Source organism: Physeter macrocephalus, chromosome 8 (assembly GCF_002837175.3).
Source record: "Physeter macrocephalus isolate SW-GA chromosome 8, ASM283717v5, whole genome shotgun sequence".
In the NCBI taxonomy this organism is placed as follows: Eukaryota; Metazoa; Chordata; class Mammalia; order Artiodactyla; family Physeteridae; genus Physeter; species Physeter macrocephalus.
The window spans coordinates 107021483-107042637 of NC_041221.1; the positions used below are offsets into that span (position 1 = coordinate 107021483).

Sequence of the window (21155 nt, forward strand, 5' to 3'; positions counted from 1 at the left end):
AGAAAATTACAGACCAATATCACTGATGAATATAGATGCAAAAATCCTCAACAAAATACTAGCACACAGAATCCAACAGCATATTACAAGGATCATACACCATGATCAAGTGGGGTTTATTCCAGGAATGCAAGGATTCTTCAATATACGCATATCAATCAACGTGATACACCATATTAACAAATTGAAGGAGAAAAACCATATGATCATCTCAATAGATGCAGAGAAAGCTTTTGACAAAATTCAACACCCATTTATGATAAAAACCCTGCAGAAAGTAGGCATAGAGGGAACTTTCCTCAACATAATAGAGGCCAAATACTACAAACCCACAGCCAACATCGTCCTCAATGTTGAAATTCTGAAACCATTTCCACTAAGATCAGGAAGAAGACTGTGTTGCCCACTCCCACCACTATTATTCAACATAGTTTTGTAAGTTTTAGCCACAGCAATCAGAGAAGAAAAAGAAATAAAAGGAATCCACATCAGAAAAGTAGAAGTCAAGATGTCACTGTTTGCAAATGACATGATACTATACATAGAGAATCCTAAAGATGCTACTAGAAAACTACTAGAGCTAATCAATGAATTTGGTAAAGTAGCAGGATACAACATGAATGCACAGAAATCTCTTGCATTCCTTTACACTAATGATGAAAAATCTGAAAGTGAAATTAAGAAAACTCTCGCATTTACCATTGCAACAAAAAGAATAGAATATCCAGGAATAAACCTACCTAAGGAGACAAAAGACCTGTATGCAGAAACAAAAATAACCAAATGGGACCCAATGAAACTTAATAGCTTTTGCACAGCAAAGTCAACCATAAACAAGACGAAAAGACAACCCTCAGAATGGGAGAAAATATTTGCAAATGAAGCAACTGACAAAGCATTAATCTCCAAAATTTACAAGCACCTCATGCAGCTCAATATCGAAAAAACAAATAACCCAATCCAAAAATGGGCAGAAGACCTAAATAGACATTTCTCCTAAGAAGATATACAGATTGCCAACAAACACATGAAAGGATGCTCAACATCACTAATCATTAGAGAAATGCAAATCAAAACTACAATGTGATATCATGTATGCAGAAAATTATTAGACACTGATGAACAAAATTAAAGATGATACACATAGATGGAGAGATATACCATGTTCTTGGATTGGAAGAATCAACATTTTGAAAATGACTCTACTACCCAAAGCAATCTACAGATTCAATTCAATCCCTATCAAACTACCACTGGCATTTTTTACAGAACTGGAACAACAAAATTTCACAATTTGTATGGAAACACAAAAGACCCTGTATAGCCAAAGCAATCTTGAGAAAGAAAAACAGAGCTGGAGGAATCAGGCTCCCTGACTTCAGACTATACTGCAAAGCTACAGTAATGAAGACAGTATGGTACTGGCACAAAAAGAGAAATATAGATAAATGGAAAACGATAGAAAGCCCAGAGATAAACCCTCACATATATGGTCACCTTATCTTTGATAAAGGAGGCAAAAATATACAGTCGAGAAAAGATAGCCTCTTGAATAAGTGGTGCTGGGAAAACTGGACAGCTACATGTCAAAGAATGAAATTAGAACACTCCCTAACACCATACACAAAAATAAACTCAAAATGGATTAAAGACTTAAATGTAAGGCCAGACACTATCAAACTCTTAGAGGAAAACATAGGCAGAACACTCCATGCCATAAATCACAGCAAGATCCTTTTTGACCCACCTCCTAGAGAAATGGAGATAAAAACAAAAATAACCAAATGGGACCCAATGAAACTTAATAGCTTTTGCACAGCAAAGTCAACCATAAACAAGACGAAAAGACAACCCTCAGAATGGGAGAAAATATTTGCAAATGAAGCAACTGACAAAGCATTAATCTCCAAAATTTACAAGCACCTCATGCAGCTCAATATCGAAAAAACAAATAACCCAATCCAAAAATGGGCAGAAGACCTAAATAGACATTTCTCCTAAGAAGATATACAGATTGCCAACAAACACATGAAAGGATGCTCAACATCACTAATCATTAGAGAAATGCAAATCAAAACTACAATGTGATATCATTTCACAGCGGTCAGAATGGCCATCATCAAAAAATCTACAAACAATAAATGGTGGAGAGAGTGTGGAGAAACGGAACCCTCTTGCACTGTTGATGGGAAGGTAAATTGATACAGCCACTATGGAGAACAGTATGGAGGTTCCTTAAGAAACTAAAAATAGAACTACTGTACACCCCAGCAATCCCACTGCTGGGCATATACCCTGAGAAAACCATAATTCAATGAGTCATGTGCCGCAATGTTCATGGCAGCTCTATTTACAGTAGCCAGGACATGGAACCAACATAAGTGTCCATCAACAGATGAATGGATAAAGAAGATGTGGCACATATATAGAATGGAATGTTTCTCAGCCAGAAAAAGAAATAAAGACACGGACCTACTAGAGAATGGAGTTGGGTTATGGAGAGAGGGGAAGGGTAAGCTGGGACAAAGTGAAAGAGTGGCATGGACATATATATGTTTCTCAGCCAGAAAAAGAAGAGAAATTGAGTTATTTGTAGTGAGGTGGATGGATGTAGATTCTCTCATACAGAGTGAAGTAAGTCAGAAAGAGAAAAATAAATACCATATGTTAACACATATATATGGAATCTAAAAAAAAAAAAAAAAAAAAAGATCATGAAGAACCTAGGGGCAAGACAGGAATAAAGACACGGACCTACTAGAGAATGGAGTTGGGTTATGGAGAGAGGGGAAGGGTAAGCTGGGACAAAGTGAAAGAGTGGCATGGACATATATACAGTACCAAATGTAAACTAGATAGTGGGAAGTAGCCACATAGCACAGGGAGATCAGGTTGGTGCTTTGTGACCACCTAGAGGGGTGGGATAGGGAGGGTGGGTGGGAGGGAGTCGCAAGAGGGAAGAGATATGGGGATATAAGTATATGTATAACTGATTCACTTTGTTGTAAAGCAGAAATTAACACACCATTGTAAAGCAATTATACTTCAAATAGATGTTAAAAAATTATTCTGATACTTTTCTCTGGATAATGAGTATCTGCCTTATGACTTGATACATATCTATAAAAATGTGTGTATATTCATATATGTAAATATCTTAATATATAAAAAATATTTAAAGGAGTATTTTACATTAAAAAAATACAGTAATCAAGATAGTTTGGTATTTGTGAAAGACAGTAGGCAAACAAATAGATCAGTGGAACAGAATAGATGGAGAGAGTCATAAGTAGATCCACATAATTGTAGTTAACTGATCTTTGACAAAGGGGCAAAGTCAACACAGGGGAGAAAAGTTAATATTTTCCACAAATGGTGCCAGAACAAGGGACCTCCATGTGCAAAAAAATGAATCTAAACACATACTTCACACCATTCACAAAAATTAACTCAAAATGGATCACAGCCCTAAATGTAAAATGTAATACTATAAAACACCTAGAAGATAAATAGGAGAAAACCTAGATGACTTCGGGTATGAAGATGACTTTTTAGATACAATACCAAAGGCGTGATCCATGAAGAAATAATTGATAAGCTGGAAATCCTCAAAATTTTAAAACTTCTCTGTTTTCCTTCCTTTCTTTCTTCTCTCCTCTCTCTCTGTACCACATGGCTTGTGGGACCTTAGTTCCCTGACCAGGGATTGAACCTGGGCCCTCAGCAGTGAGAGTGCAGATTTCTAACCACTTGACTGCCAGGGAATTCCCTCCTTTCTTTCTTTTTTTAAAACATTATAACTCCACAGAAATGTGTGTGATACTTGTTGCAAATTGCAAAGGAACACATGAGTTTTCATTCACAGAAATTGTACTTAACACTGGACGTGAGTCATGGTATAAAACTGTGCCTCCAATCTCAAAGGGTATGGCATCTTTAGTACAGAATTTAAGGGAAAGTAAGAGCATTGGAAGTGAAACCCAAAAGGGTCTCAGGCACACTCTGGGTGGTCTATAAGCAATTATGGAACTATAATGACTCAAAGCAGCCTGATAGGCAAGATAAAATGAACCAGATTGGCAAAATTCTCAGAAAAGTTTCAACAACAGACATCAATGTGATAAAACAGTTTAAAAGTATGCAAAATGGAAAATAGTTCTAGCCCCTGAGACCAGAGTAGTAACTGTGATGGGCAATCACGTAGATGGAAGTGTCCATATTTCTTGCCTGCTCCAAGCAATATATATATATTTTATATATATCATATATATTATATTCAGGTTCTCCTCAAAAAAATAAAAAATAAAACTTCTGCTCTGCAAAATACAGTATCAGAGGAATGAGAAGATAAGCCATAGACTGGGAGAAAACATTTGCAAAGGCACATTTGATAAAAGACTGTTATCTAAAATACACAAAGAACTCTTCCCTGGTGGTGGAGTGGTTAAGAATCTGCCTGCCAATGCAGGGGACATGGGTTCAATCCCTGGTCCAGGAAGATCCCACATGCTGCAGAGCAACTAAGCCTGTGAGCCACAATTACTGAGCCTGTGCTCTAGAGCCTGCGAGCCACAACTACTGAGCCCATGCGCTGCAACTACTGAAGCCCATGTGCCGCAACTGCTTAGCCATGTGCTGCAACTACTGAAGCCTGAGTGTCTAGAGCCCGTGCTCCACAGCAAGAGAAGCTACCACAACGAGAAGCCTGTGAACCGCAACAAAGTAGCCCCCACTCGCTGCAATTGGAGAAAGCCTGTGCCCAGCAACGAGGACCCAGCACAGCCAAAAATAAATAAAATTAATAAAAAAAATACACAAAGAACTCTTAAAAGTCTACTGAGAAAACCAGCAACCTGATTAAAAAACAAACACCTCACCAAAGAAGATATACAGATGGCAAATAAGCACATAAAAAGTTTCTCAACATCATATGTCATCAGGGAAATGCAAATTAAAGGAACAATGAGATACCACTACACATCTATTAGAATGCCCCAAATCCAGAACGCTGACAACACTAAATACTGGTGAGGTTGTGGAGCAACAGGAACTCTCATTCATTGTTGGTGGGAATGCAAAATAATCCAGCCACTTTGGAAGACAGTTTGGCTGTTTCTTACAAAATTAAAAATACTCTTACCATAGGACCCAGCAATTGAGCTCCTTAGTATTTACACAGAGGAGTTGGAAACATATGTCTACACTAAAGCCCACACATAGCTGCTTATAACAGCTTTATTCATAATTGTCAAAACTTGGAAGCAACCAAGAAGTCCTTTAGTAAGTGAGTGGATAAACTGTAGTGCATCCAGACAATGGAATATTATTCAGAGCTCAAAGGAAATGAGTTACCAAGCCATAGAAAGATATGGAGGAGCCTTAAATGCATATTACTAAGTGAAAGAAGCCAATCTGAAAAATATGTGTGATTCTAACTATATGGTATTCTGGAAAAGTCAAAACTATGAAGACAGTAAAAAGATCATTGGTTCCCAGGGGTTAGTGAATAGGTGGAGCACAGAGGGTTTTATGACAGTGAAACAACTGTGTGTGGTACTATAATGGTGGATACATGTCATTATATGTTTGTTCAAAACCATGAAATGTACACCGCGTGGAACTTAATGTAAACTATGGACTTGTGTGATAATGATGTGTCATTGTAGGTTTATCAGTTGTAAAAATTTACAAACATACTCTAGGGGAGTATGTTGATAATCAGGGAGGCTGTGCATGAATCAGGGTAAAAGACAAGTGGGGATTCTCCGTACTTTGTGCTAAATTTAGCTGTGATACTAAAACTGCTCTAAAAGGTAAAGTCCATTAAAAACAAAATGTTAACCAGTGAGGTTCTTTTTAAAAGGGAATGATTTGAACTCATTTATATCTATATCATAGTTGTAGATATTTTTGTTTATTTACACAGTACAATCCTCCATGTTGTCAAGAACATTTGTGATGCAGAATTTATTTAAAGTGGGCTCTGGGATTTTCTTCCAAGTTTCTTATGCCCCTTCAGCAAGTTTCTAATGCTGCTGATTTCTTACTCTTCCAGAAGGCTTATTAGAAGTTTTTCAGATACAATCTAAGACTCTCAATTTTTTTCTCAAATGCTTGTTATGGCTTTTTGACTACAGAGTCAAAGACTTGGATTTGTCTAGGCTTTCTGTAGAAATAATAACCAAGTTCATGTGTGCATGCAGTGACCACTGTCATGATTGCTGCCTGGCCAGCAATGATTGTTAGAGGCATTTTTTCAGAGGTGTTACAATGTGAAAAAAAAAAATCATGTTAGAACTGGTGAATTATGACAACTCAGTTATTCTGTATAATTAAAATAAGTATTTTAAATTATTTTTAGAGAAAATATTTTTGTGCGCAGCAATTAATTATTGGCCTTTACATTTTAGATGATGACAGCACTATTTCATGATCTGCTCTCTTTTTAAGAAATGTTTTTTTTTTCATATGCTGTTGAATTTATCACCGATTTCTAAGCTAATTTTAGTTTATTGGTTATAATTGTATATTAAAGAGCACCTCTGACCCATAAGCAGTAAAATATGCATCTGTTAATGCTTTGGAATTTAAGTTCTCGATTGATATAAATTTAAGCATTAAAAATTTTTTTTTCATTTCTTTTTTTGACAGGTCACAAAGACAGAATTAGAGAAATTAAAAACAAGTTATAGACAATTAATAAAAGAAATGAATTCTGCCAAAGAGAAATATAAAGAAGCTGTAGCTAAAGGTATGATGCAATTATGAAGAATGTTTATTTTAGTGATTTTTATTCTTATCATTTGAAAGTTATCTTTTTATAAGTGGTGGAATGATTCCACTTAGACCAATTCACATTTTAAAAATATTAAAATAAGCCAAAATAGACTAATTACCAAATTATGTAATAAGTATTTCTTTTTTTGTTTTGTTTTTTGAAAATAACGGAAACTATTTTTGAGTAGTTCATGCTATTAATAGAATTATGCAGTACTTGTAATAGAATGCAAGGAATATTTAAATTTTTCTCATAAGCTTCAGATTTACTTATTTAATTACTGAGTACTAAATAAGAAAAATAAAGTTGTATTTGTTTAGAAGCTATTATTGGTCCTCTTTTTACCTGTATTTAAATGCCATTAAAATCACAGGTCATTTTATAGCTTAGTTTTGCTTTCATAGCTTAATTTTATATCTATATTGTACTAAAATTTTCATAATAAGCTTTGGAAGTAAATGGAAAGAGAAACATTATGTTTTAATCAAAGATTTGTGGTTATAGTTTTTAAATGTGACTAGTCTTCATATTTAGATATTTTAATTATAAAATTTTTGTTGTTTTCTGCTTAAATAGAAGCATTATTAGCAACTTTTTAAAACATTTTTTTGTTAACTTTACCTTTCTCATTTATTAATGATTTTTTCTTTTACTTGGATATTATTTTGTCGTTTGGTTGAGGTAAATGAAATAAACAGCTCCTATATTTGGATATACCTTACACAATGAAAATACTGTGTTTTTGTTGTTATTCCTAGTAGACTAGAAGAGAGACTGATTTAGATGCAGTTCCCCGCCCCCACTCTTTCTGTCTCCCTTTCCCTCCTCCTCTTGCTCCTCCCTACTTCCTTCTTCTCCCTTCTCTGTCCCTCCCCTTCTCTCCCTTGCCCTCCCTTCTCCTCCCAGTATTCCCTTCAGCATTTACTTTGTGTCTCCCTTTCTCCCTGTCTCCATCCCTCCCACATTTATTTCACGTTTCTGCTTCTTGCAGTGTTTCTAGGTGAATTAATATTCACAGTTTACTTATTTTTACGTATTTTTCTTGTACCTCAACCAGCATTTTGAGATTATGATCTCTTTTTAATGCAAACATATCTTTTAAAATGCTTTTGTAATTCAGTTATGTAAGTTATTTAAGTGAAGAAAAGAAAAAATGCAATAGTGGAAAGATGAGTCAGACTTTGGAATCAGATAATCTTAGATGTAAGTTCCAATGTTGAATGATTATTTCATAATTTTCCAACTTCGTATACCTAATTATTATTCCTTTTTTATTTTAAAGAGTGCTTTATATAATCAAGAAGAATTTACTGAGCATTTGCTATCTTTAAGTTATTGAGATTCAAACATTCAAGGAGCTTACCCACTTCTAGTTGATATTCTAACTTGGAAACTGCAAGTCTTAACTGTTTTTCAAAATTTAGTCTTTATACAAGGGATCCCTTGCTAAACCATCAAGAGTGATTTAGAAACAGTTTTGTACATTGAGCATTACTACTCAATCTGTCAAAGGGTTAGTTTTATAAAGTTCATTACATAATGCTTGGCTAGCATTCTCAAATTAATTTCCTATAATTATAAATATCCACATATTAAATTCACCCAGAACAAGTGGTGACTTAATCCAACTATATTGTAATCCATCTATGCGAAGTATTTCACACTAGGTCTATATCTGTTGGAGAATGATTAGTTAGGAAAAGAAGTGCATAATTACTCCCAAGTGTTTGATACCTACTTTTAATGGCATAGTTTTTATTTAAAAAATGAAATCTAATTCTGATATCATAATAAAGTTTTAAATAGTTCTTATACCTAGAGTTTATATTATCAAAGATTATTCACAGGTAATAATTATTCTTTATTACTTATCTTTATTATTTATTATAGAGATAAAATACCATTCAGTGTTGTATCAGTAGTAAGAAGGCAACTAGAAAATCTGAAGACCGTAGTTTTAATTGATCTTAAGAAATGTATTATTTGACTGAGTCTCCTGAGGTTAAAATATGTGAGCTTATTTACATTTTCTTTCTAAAGGTATTAGTGATAGTACTTTTTTATTTTCAAGAATTTGATTACTCCCACTAAATCAATGTATAATGTATAGAATATATACTTTTAAAGTAAGTTCTTATATAACTATGTAAATGCATGAGACATATGTGAATTTCCCTTTTATAATCACAACTATCTTTATACTCATGATTACATGAAAAAGTATAAAATTATATTTTTGAAAATTTTGTATCTGTTTTCAAACTCCTTCTTCTACCTTTAACATGGAAATAGGTTGTTTTTGTGAAGTTACTTACTCTTTATAAGGATGATGTGTTGGCAAATTCTTCCAACATTTACAGGCTTTATGTCAGAACCTTAGTTTATCTGGAGAGGCCACACCAGGCCATTTCTGGAGTGGGCTGTAGGAATTGCTGGGGCACTGGTGGTGGATACCCAAGCTGTGGCTCTGGCATTCAGAATCATTGCTTTAGAAATTAGGGGGTCTTTGAAAAGCTATTAAAAAACCTAATCTGATATATAGTGTCCAGCTTGAGAAGACAAGGCTTTGGGGGGGATAGGACCCAGAAATAGCTCCTATAGTAAGTAAGGGTTAAATTCTGGATTTGATCAAGGATTGGTTTGGAATCAAGGGTTCAGTTACTGCAACTGGAGGTTCAGCAGCAGTAGCAGATCAGCTGGAAGCCTGGGTTAATGCTGAAATTACAAACTCCTGACCCCTGCTGTATGGATTACACAAAATACTTTAAATTTTCAATGTTAGAATTTATATCCAAAGGAACACTGATTTATGTTGTCTAATGTAAAATATAACATTCATTTGTAATATGAATATAGCACCATTTTAGTTAAATTTTTTGGTATTGAATAATATACCCTAAATATCAAAGTCATTTTGCTCTATGCTGTATCAAGGGAACAAATGTTTGTCTTAAATTGACTTGGACTAATTTGGACATTAGTCTATTAATTATTATTTATAACATGTATGCTGAGAACAACCAAAATAATTTTAGCCTATTGAGCTGAAGTTAATAGAGTGTTTCATGATAGCATGGAATAATAAGTTCTTGAATGCAAAATACACAGGTTTTACTTACCTATAGCATATTAAGTTCTGAATACTTTTAGTTGGTTAAACACATTGTTAGGTTTGCCATAAAACAATTTTGTGAATCCATAAAGCTTGTATCCAAACTAAGGTTCTGACATAATGGCTGTAAATGGAAACATTTGCCATCACATCATCTTTATAAAGAGTAGATGACTTCTCAGAAGAACTCCTATAATATCATATTGTCTATGAACAAAGACAGTTTTCTTTTCCTTCTCAATCTGGATTTCTTTTTTTTTCTCTTTTTCTTGCCCAATTGCTCTAGCTAGACCCTCCAGTATAGTGTTGAACAGACGTAGAAAGAGCAAACATGTTTGCCTTGTCCCTGATGTTAGGGGAAAGACTTTCATCATAAATATGAAGTTAACTGTAGTTTTTCAAAGGTTTTTCCTTTTATCGGGTTGAAGAAGTTCCTTTTTATTCCTGCTTAAGAATGGATGTTAGATTTTGTCAAATGCTTTTTCCGTATCTGTGGAGATGGATATTTTTTTTCTTCTTTTTACCTTGATATGGTGAATTATTTTGATTGATTTTCACATTTTTAAAATATTATACCAACTTCACATTCCTGGGATAAACTCCTCTTGGTTATTATGTATTATTATTTTTTATGTTGTTTGATATGGTTGGCTAAGTTTTTATGGATTTTCAAATTTGTCTGTTTCTTTTAATATCTTTATCTCATTTTTGTATAAGGATAATACTGTCCTCTGCATGATTGCCCCCTCTTAGAAATGTTTGTGTTCAATTAATAATATTTCTTAAATATTGGTAGAATTCACTTGTGAAGCCATCTGGGAGTGCTTGCTTTATTTTTATCTCTTTTGCTAAGATTTTTAAACTATAAATTCAATTTCTTTAATTGATATAGGCTATTCTGTTTATCTTTTTCTTTGAGTTTTAGTAGGTTGTATCTTTCAAGGAATTGTCCATTTCATTTGTTTAATTTATTGGTACTAAGGTGTTCAGAATACTCCCTTATCCACCTTTTTATATTTGTAGAATCTGTGGTGATATTTTCTTTCTCATTTTTGTTATTGGTACTTTGTGTCTTCTCTTTTTTCCCTAATCATTTTGGCTAGAGGTTTATCAATTTTATTAATCTTCTCAAAGATCGGCTTTAGGCTTTATTTTCTTTCTATTCTTCTGCTTTCTATTAATTGATTTATGCTCTAATCTTTGTTTTTTTGGTTCCTTCTGCTTGCTTTAGGCTTAGTTTGCACCAGTTTTTCTATTTTTTCTTTTTTTTAAATCTGGAAGCTAACTAAGATAATTGATTTGAGAACTATCTTCTTTTCTAATATAGGCATTTAGTGCTATGAATTTCCCTAAGGACTGTTTTAGCAACATTCCGTACATTTGTATGTATTGTGTCTTCATTTTTCTTCTGTTCAAAATACTTAAAGTATTTCCTTTTGGCTTTTTTTTTCTTTGATACATAGGTTATTTAGAAATGTATTTGGTTTCCTAAAGTTTTGACATTAAAAAAAGTTTCTATTTTTCATTTATAATTTAATTTCATTTAGTCTGAGAATATTCTTTTTGTGACTTTATTCCTTTTACATTTATGAATGCATGTTATATGGCCCATAGTATGGTTTATCTTGGTAAATGCTTCATGTGCACTTGATAAGAATATGTATTCTGCTGTTGTTGGTTGCAGTGGTCTATATTGCTATCTTGGGCCAGTTGGTTAATAGTGTTATTAAAAGTTTTTAGGTTGTTACTGATTTTCTGTCTACTTGTTCCATCAATTGTTGAGAGAGGGCAATTGAAATCTCCCACTGTAATTGTAGATTTGTCTATTTCTTCTCATAGTTTTGTCAGTTTTTTGCTTAATGTATTTTGAAACTCTTGTTATTGGGTGTAAACGTAGTCATGATTGTTGTATCCTCTTGATGCCCTGACCCTTTTGTCGTATGAAATGACCTTTATTATCCCTGATAGTATTCTTTGCTGTGTTATCTGTTCTATCTGTTATTAATATTAGATACTTTGATTAGTGTTTACATGATACATCTTTTTTCATCCTTTTACTACAACATTTTTTAGTCTTTATATAGTTGAAGTGCATTTCTTATAAGCAGCATATAATTAGGTCTTGCTTTTTTATCTTGATAATCTACATTTTGACTGGGATAGTTAGACTATATTTAATGTGATTGATTTTGACAATGTTAGGTTTAAATCTGTTATCTTGCAGTTTTTTTTTCTTTGTTTCATCAGTCCTTTATTCTCCTTTTCCTTTTTTTCTGCCTTCTTTTGGAATAATTGAAAAAAATTTATTAAGATTCCCATTTATCTCCTTTGTTGTGTTATTAGCTGTAACTTTTTTTTTGTTATTTTATCTTTGCTTTACCATAGTATACCTTCAAGTGATGTTATATCACCTTGTGTATAATAAGGAATCCTTACACTGATATAGTCTTCCTATATTTGTTCTATTGTTGTGATATATTTTACTTTTGCATATATTTTTAACTTTGTACTATATTGTTAATATTTTTGTTTTTGTTAAGTATCTTTAAAATTATAATAAAACGTCTTATATGTTTATCCATGTATCTTTCCTAGCATTCTTTATTCCATCTGGTATCATTTGACTTTTGCCTGAATTACTTACTTTAACATTTCTTGTAATGTAAGTCTACACGTAGTAAGTTCTTTCAGCTTTTGTACATCTGAAAAAGTTTTAATTTCACCTTTGGTTTTGAAATATATTTTTGTAGGATATAGAGTTTTCTTTTAGCAGGTATTTTTTTTCCTTGTTGGGTCTTTAAAGATGTTGCCCTTTGGTCTTGTCAAGGAGAAATCTGTTCTAATACTTTGTTGCTCTGCATGTTTTATATCCCTTTGGCAGCTTTTAGGATTTCCTTTTTATTGTTGATTTTGAGCAATTTGATTATGATGTGCCTTCCTGTAAGTTTTTTTCTCCTTGTGTTTGTGATTTTTGAGCTTCTTATATCTGAGAGTTTATAATTTTCATCAAATTTGGAAAACTTTCAACCATTATTTCTTCATGTATATTTTCTGTCTACGTCTCTCTTTCTTCTGTCCTTTGGAGACTCCAGTTACATGTATATTAAGCTGTTTGTATTTGCCTCACAGCCAACTGATGGTCTGTTTATTTTTTTCCCCTTGTCTTTTTAGCTTTCTGTTTCATTTTGGTTAGTTTCTATGATTATATCTACAATTTTACTAATCTTGTTTTCTGCAGTGTCTAATCTGCCTTTAATCTCATGTAGTATATTTTTCATCTTAGGCATTATAGATTTTGCCTGGATAATTATGATGTGGGTCTTTTCTTAAATCTTCCATGTGTCCACTTAACACATTAACCTAAGTTTTACAGTCTTTGTGGACTTCATCATCTTTCTTCATTTGTTCTGAAAGTTGTTATGCATTTATTCACTCCCAGATTTCTTTTTGGTTCACTGTAGCCTCTACTTTTCTTTTTTTCCCCAATTCATTCCCCGCCCCGACTTCCCCCAATTGGTGTCCATACATTTGTTCTCTACATCTGTGTCTCTATTTCTGCCTTACAAACCAGTTCACATGTACCATTTTTCTAGATTCCACATATATGCACTAATACACAATATTTGTTTTTTTCTTTCTGACATACTTCACTCTGTATAACAGTGTGTAGGTCCATCCACGTCTCTACAAATAACCCAATTTTATTCCTTTTTATGGCTGAGTAATATTCGATTGTATATATGTACCACGTCTTCTTTATCCATTCATCTGTCGATGGGCATTTAGGTTGCTTCTGTGACCTGGCTATTGTATATAGTGCTGCAATGAACACTGAGGTGCATGTGTCTTTTTGAATTATGGTTTTCTCTGGGCATATGCCCACTAGTGGGATTTCTGGGTCATATGATAATTCTATTTTTAGTTTTTTAAGGAACCTCCATACTGTTCTCCATCATGACTGTACCAATTTACATTCCCACCAACAGTGCAAGAGGGTTCCTTTTTCTCCACACCCTCTCCAACATTTGTTGTTCATAGATTTTCTAATGATGCCCCTTCTAACTGGTGTGAGATGATACCTCATTGTAGTTTTGATTTGCATTTCTCTAATAATCAGTAATGTTGAGCAGCTTTTCATGTGCCTCTTGCCCATCTGTATGTCTTTGGAGAAATGTCTATTTAGGTCTTCTGCCCATTTTTTGATTGGGTTGTTTGTTTTTTTAATATTGAGCTGTATGAGCTGCTTGTATATTTTGGAGATTAATCCTTTGTCCATTGATTTGTTTGCAAATATTTTCTCCCATTCTGAAGGTTGTCTTTTCGTCTTGTTTATAGTTTGCTCTGCAAAAGCTTTGAAGTTTCATTAGGTCCCATTTGTTTATTTTTGTTTTTATTTCCATTACTCTAAGAGGTGGATCAAAAAAGTTCTTGGTGTGATTTATGTCAAAGAGTGTTCTTCCTATGTTTTCATCTAAGAGTTTTATAGTGTCTGGTCTTACATTTAGGTCTCTAATCCATTTTGAGTTTATTTTTGTGTATGGTGTTAGGGAGAGTTCTAATTTCATTCTTTTACATGCACCTGTCCAGTTTTCCCAGCACCACTTATTGATTCCTCCAGCTCCGTTTTTTTCCCTCAAGATTGCTTTGGCTATTCGGGGTCTTTTGTGTCTCCATACCGATTTTAAGATTTTTTGTTCTGGTTCTGTGAAATTGCCGCTGGTAATTTGATAGGGATTGCATTGAATCTGTAGATTGCTTTGGGTAGTAGAGTCATTTTCACAATGTTGATTCTTCCAATCCAAGAACATGGTATATCTCTCCATCTGTTTGTGCCACCTTTGACTTCTTTCATCAGTGTCTTCTAGTTTTGTGAGTACAGGTCTTTTACCTCCTTAGGTAGGTTTACTCCTAGGTATTTTATTCTTTTTGTTGCAATGCTAAATGGGATTGTCTCCTTAATTTCTCTTTCAGATTTTTCATCATTAGTGTATGGGAATGCAAGAGATTTCTGTGCATTAATTTTGTATCCTGCTACTTTACCAAATTCATTGATTAGCTCTATTAGTTTTCTGGTAGCATCTTTAGGATTTTCTGTGTATCATATCATGTCATCTGCAAACAGTGACAGCTTTACTTCTTCTTTTCCGATTTGGATCCCTTTTATTTCCTTTCCTTCTCTGATTGCTGTGGCTAAAACGTCCAAAACTATGTTGAATAATAGTGGTGAGAGTGGGCAACCTTGTCGTGTTCCTGATGTTAGTGGAAATGGTTTCAGTTTTTCACCATTGAGAATGATGTTGGCTGTGGGTTTGTCTTATATGGCCTTTATTATGTTGAGGTAGTTTCCCTCTATGCCCACTTTCTGGAAAGTTTTTATCATAAATCAGTGTTGAATTTTGTCCGAAGCTTTTTCTGCATCTATTGAGATGGTCATATGATTTTTATTCACTTTGTCAATATGGTGTATCACATCGATTGATTTGCGTATATTGAAGAATCCTTGCATCCCTGTGATAAATCCCACTTGATCATGGTGTATGATCCTTTTAATGTGTTGCTGGATTCTGTTTGCTGGCATTTTGTTGAGGATTTTTGCATCTATATTCATCAGTGCTATTGGTCTGTAATTTTCTTTTTTTGTAGTATCTTTGTCTGGTTTTGGTATCAGGGTGATGGTGGCCTCGTAGAATGAGTTTGGGAGTATTCCTTCCTCTGCAATTTTTTGGAAGAGTTTGAGAAGGATGGGTGTTAGCTCTTCTCTAAATGTTTGGTAGAATTCACCTGTGAAGCCATCTGGTCCTGGACTTTTGTTTGTTGGAAGATTTTAAATCACAGTTTCAATTTCAGTGCTTGTGATTGGTCTGTTCATATTTTCTATTTCTTCCTGGTTCAGTCTTGGAAGGTTATACCTTACTAAGAATTAGTCCATTTCTTCCAGGTTGTCCATTTTATTGGCATAGAGTTGCTGGTAATAGACTCTTATGATGCTTTGTATTTCTCCAGTGTCCATTGTAACTTCTCCTTTTTCATTTGTAATTTTATTGATTTGAGTCCTCTCCCTCTTTTCTTGATGAGTCTGGCTAAAGGTTTATCAACTGTGTTTATCTTCTCAAAGAACCAGCTTTTAGTTTTATTTTTCTTTGCTATTGTTTTCTTTGTTTCTATTTCATTTATTTCTGCTCTGATCTTTATGATTTCTTTCCTTCTACAAACTTTGGGTTTTGTTTGTTTTCTTTCTGTAGTTCCTTTAGGTGTAAGGTTAGTTTGTTTATTTAAGATTTTTCTTGTTTCTTGAGGTCGGATTGTATTGCTATAAATTTCCCTCTTAGAATTGCTTTTGCTGCATCCCATAGGTGTTGGATTGTCATGTTTTCATTGTCATTTGTCTCTAGGTATTTTTTGATTTCCTCTCTGATGTCTTCAGTGATCTCTTGCTTATTTAGTAACGTATTATTTAGCATACATGTGTTTGTGTTTTTTACATTTTTTTTCCCTGTAATTGATTTCTAGTCTCATAGCATTATGGTTGGAAAAGATGCTTGATATGATTTCACTTTTCTTGAGTTTATCAAGGCTTGATTTGTGACCCAAGATGTGATCTATCATTTAGAATGTTCTGTGTGCATTTGAGAAGAAAGTGTAATCTGCTGTTTTTGGATGGAATGTCCTGTAAATATCAATTAAATCTATCTGGTCTATTGTGTCATTTAAAGCTTGTGTTTCCTTATTAATTTTCTGTCTGGATGTTCTGTCCATTGGTGTAAGGGCGGTGTTTAAGTCCGCCACTATTATTGTGTTACTGTTGCTTTCCTCTTTTATAGCTGTTAGCAGTTGCCTTATGTATTGAGGTGCTCCTATGTTAGGTGCATCAATATTTACACTTGTTATATCTTCTTCTTGGATTTATCCCTTGATCATTATGTAGTGTCCTTCCTTGTCTCCTTTAACATTGTTTATTTTAAAGTCTATTTTATCTAATATGATTATTGCTACTCCAGCTTTCTTTTGATTTCTATTTGCATGAAGTATCTTTTTCCATTCCCTCACTTTCATCTGTATGTGTCCCTAGGTCTCAAGTGCTGCATGTAATGTTGTTCAACAGGTGTCTTAGGCTGTCTTCATTTCTTTTCATTCTTTTTTCTTTATTCTGTTTGATGGCAGTGATTTCCACCATTTTGTCTTCCAGGTCACTTATCCTTTCTTCTGCCTCAGTTTTTCTGCTATTGATTCCTTCTGTGCATTTTTCATTTCAGTTATTGTATTGTTCATCTCTGTTTGTTTGTTCTTTAATTCTTCTAGGTCTTGTTAAACATTCTTGCATCTTCTCGATCTTTTCCTCCATTCTTTTTCTGAGGTCCTGGATCATTTTCACTATCATTATTCTGGAAGGTTGCCTATCTCCATTCATTTAGTTGTTTTTCTGGTGTTTTATCTTGTTCCTTAATCTGGTACATAGTCCTCTGCCTTTTCAGTTTATCTGTCTTTCTGTGAATGTGGTTTTTTTCCACAGGCTGCAGGATTGTAGTTCTTTTTGCTTCTGCTGTCTGCCCTCTGGTCAATCCCCACTTGTTTATGTTGTAGAAAATATACATTATCTTTACCTATATACTTATATGCACATCCTTCTTCATATTGCCATGTAGTAACTTTTTCCAAAGTTAAAAAATATTTTTTAAGAGTAAGTGTATGCTAATTTTATAAAAAATAAGGAATACCATATTGAACCAGATGGTATTGAATTAAGTGAATTTAAATATGATTTTGCTTTGAAGTTTTTTAGTTTAGTTGAAGATATATTGAAATATTAGGAAAGATGGGCAAAATAACTGCTTCAGAGCTATGTATTCTGATGGCTATAATTACACTCTGGTTTTATATTTACCAAGCCTCAAAATACCCACAAAGACATTTGTGGGGCTTCTCTTACATGGATAGAAGTCTGAATGCTTCTGCTTTATTGCACATCATATTCAGAAAAGAAACAAGACAGGATGAGCTCTTCCCCATTGTATATTCTCATACCAGTCAGGCTAGAGAAGTTTGAAAGGAGCTGTCTTCACCCCTTTTATAACAAGAGCAGGGAAACAAACTCCTTTTCAAATTCTTTTTTCTCTATGAGAAACAAAGAAGAATGCTAAAGGATTGGTAATATCCCTGATTATTTACATGCCCTCACTTACCCTAAGCAGACATAGTAAGAGGGTACCTACTGCTAGATCTGTGGGGAATTAGTTGGAAGACTCATTTAAAAGTAAATTTTTCTCTAATTGGGAAGTAGATTTTCTTAAATTGCCTCTTCACGTATTTTGAATAGTTCTGTGATATTTTACAGCCAATTAAAATTGATTAGATCCATTAAGTTTTCTCTTTAGAGTACTTTAATATGAAAACCAGTTTGAAATGAGTCCCGACTTGAGACAGATGGTTAAATTTATGTTTAAATAAATCTAAATTTAAAAAATGAATAAAACTTTGAAAAGCCTCTTTTAGTTGATTTCTTTATTTTGAGTCCACTAAGAATGGCAACTGGCTTTCTTATTTGATAATCACCAAATCTTGGAGATTTTAAAAAATCAGAATCATGTATGGATGATGCATGGAGGTCCTCTAGAAAAGTACTCTGAAATTAAAATTCACCTCTCAGTTCAGCATATGAAAGAAATGTATTTTGGATACATGACCTACTAAAGACCAAAGTAGAGTTCAGGCTTTATTTATTGGTTATCAGTTTTGTTGAAATGACCTGAAAGTAGGAGGATTTGTCTTTTTTTGGACCTACTTATTAATACATGATCTATCAGCAGCTAACTTATGGCATGAATGCTTTTCACTGCATGGAGCTTAATATGATAGGACCTTTACAAAGTCATAAAGAGTAATGGCGCTCTTAGTTATTAATCTAATTTGCATTGGGTTAAAGCTGCAGAAATTGGAGTGACAGCTGTAATATTTGCATCAGATGCTGAGATGTTATGTGGGATGGAATATGCTACATGATTAACTTATATTCTGCAGATAATGTCCTAAAAATATATGAAAGTTCAATAATATGATTTGTCCCTATTTTGCTTAGTTTTATTAAGTAAACAAAGCTAAGTTTCATATACAACAAGATTTAGAGAAGTTATGTCCTTTTGCTGATTTTCCTCTATATTTTATAGGTGAGCTCCTTAACAATATTAGTTTTGGACTTGATTACTAGAAAGATGATATAAACAGATGCAGAAGGTAAAATTGTAATCTTTCTATAACTTTTAATTTTAAAAAAATTATTTAAGTTTAAATTTATTTTTTTAAAGTAAGAACTATATTAATTTGTGCATTTTCTTGTTATGTGCCAGGCACTGTTATTTGCATAACTGATCTTGTAGATAACAGAACACATGGAAATCCCTGCCTTCTTGAGCTTACATTTTAGAGCAGAAGATAGCTAATTAGTAAAATAAATAAATGAAACATATAGTATGTTAGGTGGTAAAAGGTACAGTGGAGAAAACATTGTAGGTCGATAGGATGTTGAGAGGATGATCAGGTTAGTTGTCATGGAGAAAGACATTTAAATGAAGAGTGAAAGAAGTGAGGGAGTGAAGCATGTGATTACCTGGGGCAAAGAGTACTCCAGGTAGAGGGAAAAGCCAAAGCAAAGTCATTGAGATGGGATCATGTGTGGCATATTTGAGGAGTGGTATAGACACCTGTGTGGCTGGAACTGAGTGATTGATAAAGGAAAGGTGTGGAGGTATGAGATGAGGTCAGAGAGGAAGAATGATGGTGGGTGGTACGGGAGGCACAGCTTACCCCAGATCTTGCTGGTTCTTTTAAAACCCTTGGGCTTTTACTCTGAGTAAGATGGAAAACCATTGGAGGGTTTGAGCAAAGGAATGACATGAACTTACATTTTAACAGGATAATTCTGGTAGCTTTGTTGAGAATCATATGAGTGGTTGGGGAAGGATGTAAGTAAGATTACTTCTAGGCTATTGGAGTAATACAGGCAAGGATTCATGCTGGCTTGGACCTGGGTGGTAGCAGCAGAGGTGATGAGAAGCGGGCAAATTCTGGATACATGTACAATTGATTCTTGTTATTTATGATAGTTATATTCTAAAAAGTCACTGTGAATACTAAATTAGCATTAGCTGATTACTGAATCATTGCCCCTGGTGAGCATAACATAAGGGATTAGATCCCTTTAAGCAGGGTCACAACATTTTCGACAGTTGATCAATACATCACTTTGTTTTTTGTGTGTTTCTGTTTAAAGACACCTTCTTTAATATATATTGTTGACTCATTAACACTGAACTCACAGCTAGCAGTACTATAACTCATGACTAAACAAAGCTATCTAACACATATTTGCTCTATCAGGGACATCACAGCCTCCTTGAGCATAAGAATACTAGGCAGCACTTCAGCACTCTGCTTGGGGGTCATTTTAAAAGCAAAGTTACCATTGAAAAGCACAAAAATGCAAAAAGTGTGGAACTAAATAGACTACAAAAAAGAGTTTACAGTAGAAGAGCTGAAACAAAAAGGCCGAGCATAGCTTTTCAACCTCAGTTGAGAATGTGTGTATCAGGTGACTCCTTTGCTGCTCTGCATGTGTGCATGTCCATGGTTGACCTGAAAAGCAATGTGTGTATCAATTTTGGGATTAAAAAGAAATTTTAGGCAGTAGGTCTGAATTCATGGAAATATGGAATCCATGGATACTGAGGATTTATTATATACTGAAAGTAGAGCTTAAGGATTTGCTGGTGAATTAGATGTAGAGTGTGAGAGAAAGAAGTCAAGAATGATTCCAATATTTTTGGCCTGAGCAATGGGAAGGATGGCATTGTTGTTACTGAGATGGAGAAAAATAGAGGAGGAGCAGATTTGGAGGTGAAGATCAGGCGTTTGGTTTTGAGATTCTTATTAGACATCTAAGTGGAGATGTCAGATTTGCACTTGGATCTCTAATTTTGGAGTTCCAGGGAGACTTCTGGGGTGGAACTATCAATCTGATTACTAGTTGATATTTAAAGCCATGAGATTTGATGATATTACAAAGAGTGGTAGTTAAGATCAAAAAGAGTCCTAAGTCTGAGCCTAACATTAAGAAGTCACAGAAATGTGGAGGAAATTGTAAAGAAGACTAAGATAAAAGGAAAACCAAAAGAATATATTATTCTGGAAGCCAGATGGGGTGAAGGAATTTCAAGGAAGAACAAGTGATCACGTGATTTGCAGTTGCGTGCTGCTGAGACAAAAGATGAGGAC

General features: G+C 34.0%; 1 protein-coding gene across 6 annotated transcripts in view; it reads left to right on the forward strand.

The window, feature by feature from the left end:
• The window catches only part of FER (FER tyrosine kinase), a 466113-nt gene that overhangs the window by 90221 nt on the left and 354737 nt on the right, over window positions 1-21155 (forward strand). For all 6 annotated transcript variants that reach the window (XM_024125793.3, XM_024125783.2, XM_055086705.1 and 3 more), the window contains one exon: window positions 6652-6751. In XM_024125793.3, the coding sequence (XP_023981561.1) occupies window positions 6652-6751 (100 nt within the window). The remainder of the gene's footprint in view (window positions 1-6651; window positions 6752-21155) is intronic.